We start from the raw sequence: 9,227 nt of genomic DNA on the forward strand, positions 1-9,227 counted from the left end.
GAAAGTATGTACAATGACTAATATTACCAAAATAGTTTTATAAACTTCCCGGTTTCCTTATTTCAATAAAAATCGCTAAAATCCTTGTGAAACTCATTAACAGTTTAAAATACGAAGGATTTATCACCAGCCGAAAAGGTGCTCACATTTCACCTCAAACTGGGCTCGTAATTTGCGGTAATCTACTGAAAAGTCTTTTACAGGCCCCGTTATTAAATGAGGTGGACATTTTTTAATCCCTGTTTACTGCCGGCTTTTTATCCATTAAACCCGTTTTAGAAACAGCGGCAAAATAGTCCGGCCTGCTAGCGGTATTAGAGTATTAAGCTTTTTCAATAGATTTTACGAACACAGGTTAGTTCTGCTAAATGCACCGAAATGCGCCTTCAGAGGAACTTGTCAGTTTATTTCAGCATCGGAAACTCAGCGTTTGAAAGATGCTGATAAATAAAAATAAAAATACATTAAAGATTAAGCTACTTAAGTAACATTCTATAAATAATTTGTTGGTTTCAGAGATGCGAAAAGGAATATTAACTAAGGCAAATACTTACATAATACAAGTATCTTGTCTAGAGAGTTTTGCGTACTTTAAGAATTTCACATCTCGTGCCACGTCTACATAGAATATTTTACGCTCACAATATATAAATGGTTTAAGAAACCCAAAGACTAATATTTCTAAAAGGTTCAATTTATGTCGGTTCATTGTAAATACCAATGGTTTTGAAATACCAATATGTTTTCTATGTTCAATATTTCTTCGTGGTTGCATTTACTCGCGCTTTGTATTTTCTTGCCAAGTGAGTGCTAACCCACGACCGCTTATATAAAATTAATTGTCTTTTTCTTCAATGCTTGGCAAAAGAAACATCGAAAAAAACTCGAAATGCAGTAAATAATTTGTTACTTTAGTGGTTAGACAGTAAAAGTTTTAAGTTATTCTCAGATTCACAGTATTTTTACAGCATGAGGTGCACTCGGCAAAAGGCCCATTTTTTAGGCCAATAAATACCGAATTGGCGAAAATTTGGATTTAATGCGATTTGAACTAAAACATCCATCTCTCCTGGTTAAAGCGTTGGCTATAGAAGAATAAGAAGGCTTGGGCGTATTCTTGAAAGTGCACGCTGGATTGGTAAAGTCCCTAACTCCCAAATTTGCTAAGTCGTGCAAAGTACGAATTGAAAACGATTTTAATGCGAATTCCAACTTTTCTATGTTGGAACCACTTCTACAGATTGTAAGAGTTTGAAGCTGCTACTGGCGTTGGGTTAGATGTGATAATATTTTCAAACCCAGAATACACTTGACTAAACAGTTAATTTTCAGTCTAACATTAACCAAGTGGTAAAAATCCGATTTGTCGCCATTTGAATGATAAGTGCCGCCATTCAAGGCTCAAATGTTGTCCATAATAGGGATTTGCTCTAAGTTCCTGCTGAAAATTTCAAACCCAGAGTGCCATTTGGTAGAAACGTCCATTTTCATACCGACATTTACCAGATCGGTAAAAATAGAAGTTGATAGCGATTTCAATTAAAATTCCATCTTTTCTAAATTCAAGACATCCTAAAGGCTTTAAGTTGCTACTGGCATAAGGTTAGGTGTGAGGCCGTTTTCAAACGCAGAGTGCACTGAACTGAAAACTTCCATTTCTTTGACTGACATTAGCCAAGTTTGGTGAAAACGTGCATTTTCATACCAACATTTACTAAGTCGATAAAAATTACAATTTCCTAAGAATTTAACGAAAATTCTTACTTCATGAGACGTCTGTAGATTTTCAATACTTCAAGTTGATACTAGCTTCAGATTAGGAGTTGAGAATGTTTCAAACTCAGAGTGCACTTGAGTAAAAACGCCTATTTTTGTTCAACCTTTACCAAGCCGGAAAAAATCCAACTTTATCGTTATTTCAACGAGAATGTGCACATGTCCAGACAGACGCACATGGTGTTTATGAGCTGGAACAGTTTTAAGCTGCTGCTGTTTCTAGCGGAATAGTTATGAATTTTTCAAACCAAGTGTACTTGAGCGAAAACATTTTTAAACCTACATTTTCCAAGCCGCTAAAAAGCAGAATTTGAACGAGTTGTATGAAATTGACTTGCTAGTCAACAAAGGAACTGACGAAAATTTAAAATCAGATTGCTCAAAAAATATCGTTTTTGTCATTTCAACGTTTTGTCTTAAGCTGAACAGAGCATCGAGATAAAATGAAGAAATTTTAAAGAAATTTAATATAAGCTAGATGAACTGTCCTGGACCTAGAGCAGATATGAAATTGTTAGCTATAATTCTAAGTGTTGATGAGAGAGTGCTGGAATAATTAATTTCAGCAGTGTTGGCTAGACGATGACAAAGGAGCCTGAACATTATTCTTGGGCGTTGAGCCTGGATTAAAGTGATGAAATTCGCAATATGCAGTGGCATGGAGAATGTATGAAAAAGATGGAAAAGCTCAAATCTAACTTATCCTCTTGCTTAATGGAATTTTGGCGAAAAGCAGCCTGCAATAAATACATGAAGGACTCAAACAATGTTTTACTAATCAGCTAAAGAAATACAGGAAGCTACTTAAACCCAATTGATTAGTACGCTGAAAATCAGGATAAATTCTTAATAGCAGGTGTGAACCCTAACTCCATTGTACTCTCTAGCACTCCTAAGTTCACCAAACGACTTAACCCTGCCACAGAGTGCTTGACGAAAATCCAAACACTACAGGAAAGTTTCTGCAAACTTTTCCAATCGAATTACAATTTACCGATAGCTTGATAGCCAAATGTCACCCTGGTCATATAAATAAGGTGTCGGTGTTGAAAGTGAATTGATCCAGTCAACGTACTTTGGAAACTCCTTATCCACATTGCAAAAAAATTATAATAAAAACTCTAACTTCCAATTCCGGGAAATGTTATTCTAATTAATACAGCGAGTCTATTAGGAGTAGGTTGTTCAAAGATGCAGCTTTCAAGGCAAAAGTTCAGCTTTAATGAAATTACTCGGCCTCGCGACACCTTTGAAGTAAATACCATTCAATTAAAGTGAGTGGATTTGGCATCGCCTTCCAGTTTGCATCTTGCTAATGGTTTCACACCACAAAAGTCCTCGCCAACTCTCATGTTCCAGTTCAATTTCATGGACAGATGCAAGAAGACTTTAATGGAAATTCGCAATCGATGTGATTTGAGTTTCACACATAAAACTTTAGTTTAATTTAATCGGCTTGCGGAACTGTATATAAAGTAAAAACATGTGAAATTTACATGTATGAATTCTTCGTCTCGACCAGTGCTTTTTGTATTTTTTTCTCAGTTTAAATTCCTGAAGTTTTGAATCTCGAATAATCGGCGTGGTTCAAAATATCGTCAAATTATCGGCATTCGAATTTGTAGCTCAATAATGCTTGCAGGGCAAATTGTTAAGAAAGTAGCAATAAATTACTAATCCTCATCGTCAGGAACGTATTTTTTGAACATGCAACTAATACATTCTCAAAATTTTTAGACGCTTTTAAAACAAGCAAAAAATACAGCTTGTTTTATAAAAAATACGTTTTTAAAACACTACACTGCCTGAAATTGGAAACATTGACTGCAAGTGCTGGTTTCGGCAAAACTGAAAGTAAAATAATTTAAAACCAGGAAGAGCTGACGACAAACATAAATGCTTTTTCTCCACCGATAAAACTATTTCTTGTGCAAATAAAACCGTTTCAAAATATACAAATAAATGTTTAGTTTGACTGTCACCCCCGCCCAATCGCGCGTATTCAAATTTCGAACCCGCAGCTATTTAAATTGTAATGTTTGGCTGTCGCTTTCGTTCCGAAAGCTCATTTGGCCATATTCATCAGGGAAAACTTCGATGTTCCCGCAAACGGGCAATAATGCTACCTGCCTTGTTCTGTTGTACTTCGTAGGTAGAACTTTGAATATTATATCACATTGAAAATTTGAAAATTCACAATTTAGCAGCCAAAAACTTTAAATTTTTTAATTAGTTTTCACAAGATACGTTTACATTCATTTTAGTTTATCCGGTTAATCAAAAAAAAAATTTGTTGCAGATTACTTGCGGGTAAAGTGAAGAGGAAAACTTTCGCCTCAAACTCGGTGGCAACTGAACAAAAAGCATCCAAAGTCCTCGGACTTGTTTTCTTCACTTTCGTGCTTTGCTGGGCACCATTTTTCATCCTCAACATTATCTTCGCCGCATGTCCAGACTGCGATGTTCCTCAGCATGTGGTGGTCACATGTCTTTGGTTGGGATACGTTAGCTCGACCATCAACCCGATCATCTACACGATTTTCAACAAGACGTTTCGAGCAGCCTTCATCAGGCTGTTGCTGTGCAGATGCCAGAGGTATGTGGGTCAAGTGATTCGATCTAAGAGTTGCACCTCGATGTCGGCCACTTGAGGTTTGAGGGATCAGTTCCAGTAAGTTTTCAAGGCTCTGAATTAATGTCGCTTTGAATTAACTTACTAACCTTTAGGTACTAATATTGTGCAAACAGTTTAATTTCCCGTGCTCTGCTTAACGTACTGACTTTCTCTTAACAATTTCAATTCGGCTTTATCAGCATCAAAATATTCATAGAGATAATGGACGATTGTGCCCTAAACACGTTCAGAAAAAGTGCGAAGGCATGAATCTGCTCAATTACTGAAGCTGGGCATTTCCACCTAATAAATCTCCAGCGGGATTGCTCAAAGGTGATAAGGGGAAAGATATTGTTTTTTCAACTGGCTTTTCTAATTTATTTTTTCTTTCTGTCTACCTGATAATTTAATCGAGTGAAGCTAAATTATAGCAGAAAATCCAGAATTGTTGGGATGGAATTAATAATGACTTATATAATTTTTTTCAGTTTAGTGAGGTTTAAGTCATTTTTTAGATATTTAAGGAAACTTTTCCAATCTTTTCTGCGCTTCAAAAATGGTAAAAAACGCAAAATATTTTTTTACTTATGCTGTAGACAACTTTAGACGCAAACTTACTATGTAAAAGAACCTTCTAGATATGCACAAATAGAACAATTATGGGCGAATAATTTACAGGGTGTCTATTTCTTTGTTAGATTGATGTATAACTTGTTCAATTTTATAGCATTCTTCTTATTGTTTCATGTTTGGAATACTTTATTGTTTTGTTTCAATGATTTGCTCCAGTTATTGCACTTTCGATTTTCAAAAAAGCAACCTTGCAAAATGTCTCAGTAAACAGTTTTTCAATGCTTAGTTTTGTAGATCATAAAGATTAAATTTTAAGTGCGACGTCGTGTATTATATGAAAAGTTTCGGAAGGCATCAAGGCCGAGCTTCTACACCGTGTGTTTGTTAATAAATAAATGCTGAGAGAGTAAATTAATATTATTTTAAAAAATAGAAAAAATCCCGCAGCTTAAAATTAGAGTCGCAATTTAGAGTGATATAAGCGAATGGCACAAATAAAAAATATTTAACTTTCTGACTACTGGTGCCTATGTTATAGGCAGCAATCTTAACTGGCAATACCAATAAAGAGCACATTAGAATGCATTTTGCGGCCCTTCCAGTTCCGTCTTAGCCGACGTTTTCAAAAGTCCCCTCATCTTCTTAGGCTCATCCGATTAGGTTCAAATGGTAATTGCATTCCCGTTACGGAAATTGTTGGAAACCATTCCAGCACGTATTCTTTTAATACTTAAATGTCGTCTATCTTTATGTATTTTTACGATGATGAGAAAGTAAATGGTTTTAAAAAAATGAGCAGTAAATTTTACTCGAGTAACTACAACAAGCTGTAACAAACTAGTGACTGTGTAATGATGCATGCAAACTATTCAAAAATGCCCAGCTTTCAGAGCTAGTGCCAAACAACATAATTAACAATGGCAATTTTAAAATTCAGCAATAATCAAATACCAATGCAATAAATCCGACGGTACAGAAATTGCGTAAAAACACAATATTCCTTTATGAACTGTTAAATAAAATTCGTATTAGGCAAAACGACCTTATTATGGAAATGGCGCATAATCAAAAATAAGGAAAGTTTTACTTTGCTGCAGAACCAAGCGTCTGAACAAAATTACCATACTTTTGTGTAACGCGAAATTTATTCCTTACAGGGTAGATAATAGAGAGGTAAACAGAAGTCAGGACTAATCATGGTAATGCCTTTCTTAGGATTCGTTTACTTCGCAACTATTTAGCAGCTATCACAGCTTCATTGATTTTATTTCCATGAAATTAACAGTTCTTCCGTTGAAATAATTTAGGCGTTTTCAATTAGCGGTGAACGTTCCTTGCAAATGTCAGTTTCAATTTTATAATTCATATTCCTTCGCATCAGTTTTGATTCGATTAGTGCTGCATTTTGATGCATTAGTTGCCTAAGTGTAATGTCACATGCCCCCTTTGCAATTACGCCTTTATCATGTAAGCGGTGTTAAAGTTAATTAACCCTTTAATGGAAAATTTGCTCACGAATTGGTCGCTTTCTCGTAGTCAATTAGCTGCTACATGTTGGATGCTCTCTATAGAGATGATCTAGATCGTATTGGAAATTTAGCGCTTCCCAGTTGAAACGACATTATTAATTTGCGTAGATAATTTATGAGGATATGACGCACAAGCTAGCAGCAAAACTTTAATGCGAAAATATTGCAAGTTTTTACACAAACAACAAATTATTTTCTAGGTTATCACGGCCCGTAAGATATAAATCAGTATCCGAGCATCGAGGAGCGTCAAACCTTTGCACTCCTTCAGCTCTGCCGTTAGCAATTAGTCTAACAGGCACGCCTCTGATCACTCCAGCTACCGATTCTTCTTTCGTAATGCGGACACCGTCTATGAAATATATCAGAGAGCGAAAGGACAGCTACGATGATCATGTTTTTTAGTGTAAATAAGCCTATAAACTTATCACTAATCTCTAATTGCAAAATTACGTGTATAATGTAGTGTAGTGAAGACAGCCCGGACAATTTTCATCGAATTTTTGTTAAGACCATTAGCGTGGATAATGTTGAAAGTGTTATTTTAAAAAAGTGATTCAGTAGCCGTATAAGGCATAAAGCGTTAAGTTCAGCAATCCTCTTGACATATCTGTGGCTAATTAAAAATTATGGCTACTTGTGCTTAATTAGGAAACATGGCCCTGCGAAAGCAGAGAGAGTGTTTTATTTATCTGCAGCCTCTAAGGGCAAGGCTCTATATAAAATGTAATTTTCAATTAGGAAATCGTTCTTTTTTAGGAAAGTTTTAACTGCCGTCAACAAGTTTTCAGTTTTCAAAGTATTTTGTTGTTATATAATTAAGTATCCTTCTAATATAATAAAAATTACAACTTGGTTCATTGTACGTCACAGCTAGTTCTACTGTGTAAAGTATGTCCATCCATGTAAAAATCTGTCTTTTCTACTTCCCATGCGAAATTATGTAAATAAATGCTTCAAAAATGTTACATTAACTATCGTTTCGACAATCAATGGTGGTTACTTGGCGATTTCAAAACGTCTTTTGAGAAATTATTTCTTTGGACAAGCACCTAATAGTGATGGCTAAAATCAAATGAATTTTTCCCGTATGAAAATAAATCTAATCTGCTATTCAGGATGATTTACGCAGACCGTGCATTGGGAATTTTCCATCTTGTAGTTGCTTTAGAAACTTTTAGAACCGAGTCGAGTGTACGAGTGTACCAAAACGGTCACCTAATTTTCTTATTTTAAATGCGAACTTCTAATTTCTTTGGCATGCTTGGATTGGCCGTCCAATTGCCAGTTTGAGTCACCCTAATTTTGTTAACCGGAACAAGCTATATCTGAGGAACAGTTCTAAATTGAAAACCCAAATTTGGCAGGTAGGTAGTTAGTCGAAAGCCTAAGCTAACTCCCCAGATGACACTAAGATATCAATTTTGTAAAATATTAGTGCATGCAGCCTACCAGCATTGTCATAAAAAATATGAAAAAATCAGTTTTTAAATGGAACCTATTTACTATTAACTTTTTTGGTCCTGTTCAGTTTGGTTTCTTAATATTTAATTATAGCAACATTTTCAAGCTGGATCAAAAATGTTTGTTGGTGTCATTTAAAAAAACGGATTTTTGTAGATCGAAATCCTGAAAAATGTGTGTTGAAAAAAGCGGTCAATGAAGTCAAAGTTTAGATACTTATTATGGATAAGCTGTTGATTGAAGGGGAATCGAATTTACGGGTGTTCTATATCGACCACTGAAGATTTCAAGTTAACACACAACAAAAGTCGCTAAACAAGAATAAATATTACGCCCCAAAAACTCGATATCGAAATTTGGAAGAAAATCCAGTACGAAATTGGATAGTAAATTTAGTAAAGCCGACTGAAAAACGTTGTTTTCGAAGAAAAAACACACCCCTATTGAGAACACAAGACCTCTTTAATTTAGAATGTAATTCACAGAAGAAAACACCAACAACACGCAAACACGACATTTGCTTTACATGTTTGCTGTTACATTCGTATTAAAAAAAATTGAAGTAGCGCAATTGTATCCACTAATATTATCGACTCGTTATAACCCGAGACGAAATTTGAATTTCTACAACTGCAAGTTGGAAAACTTCTAATGCACGTACTACATTTATTGCCCGGTTTACATTTAAAAAATGTGATGTTAGATGCATAATAACAAGAAGAATTTGGTGTGTACACACTGGATGAAACTTAATCAAACAAGTTTCTGTAATGAAGTACGTATATGTAATACGCATACACACTTCATTACAAAAACTTGTTTGATTGAGATGCATAATAACCTCATTAATTCCTAGACTTTCTCCAAATTTCAACATTTTCAGGTTTTTAATTAGGCTTTCGAAGCTCCAGGGCTCTCTACATTGAAGTAGTCAAGCAACCAAATAGAGCGTAGATTAGGTTGCGGATTTTAAAACTAGGGCATTTTATGTGTATGTGATACTGTAAATCCATTAATTAAGGTATAGTTACTTCTAGTCAGAGCTATGTTGAAATAAAATAAATTAGATCCATTTATTATATAATCTCGACACTCGAAATAAATGTAAAAATGTTGCAAATATATTGAGTTTAAGTGTCGTACTTTGTAGATTTTATATCTTCATCATTGCAGTACCTAGAATTTCCAAAGCAATACTGTTTAATGATAAGATGGTCACTTGCGTTCTATGTTATTTTGTATTTAAATGGAAAATACAAATTTCTTTATTA

At 34.9% G+C, this 9,227-nt stretch overlaps 1 protein-coding gene and 1 long non-coding RNA gene across 3 annotated transcripts in view; both read left to right on the forward strand.

The window, feature by feature from the left end:
* The window catches only part of LOC109546761 (5-hydroxytryptamine receptor 2A), a 54,566-nt gene extending 45,339 nt beyond the window's left edge, over positions 1–9,227 (forward strand). The window contains exons 6-7 of one of the 2 annotated variants that reach the window (XM_019917865.2): positions 4,076–4,372; positions 6,693–9,227. In XM_019917865.2, the coding sequence (XP_019773424.1) occupies positions 4,076–4,372; positions 6,693–6,897 (502 nt within the window). In that variant the 3' untranslated portion in view covers positions 6,898–9,227. Of the gene's footprint in view, positions 1–4,075; positions 4,448–6,692 lie in introns of both variants that reach the window. The other variant, XM_019917866.2, reaches the window with a different exon arrangement.
* On the forward strand, positions 2,160–2,540 carry LOC125503826. Its single transcript, XR_007281087.1, has 2 exons — positions 2,160–2,289; positions 2,343–2,540. It is a non-coding gene; the product is annotated as an uncharacterized LOC125503826 (long non-coding RNA).

This window comes from Dendroctonus ponderosae, unplaced genomic scaffold (genome assembly GCF_020466585.1).
Source record: "Dendroctonus ponderosae isolate FM_Combo_2020 unplaced genomic scaffold, Dpon_F_20191213v2 Dpon_F_20191213_3, whole genome shotgun sequence".
In the NCBI taxonomy this organism is placed as follows: Eukaryota; Metazoa; Arthropoda; class Insecta; order Coleoptera; family Curculionidae; genus Dendroctonus; species Dendroctonus ponderosae.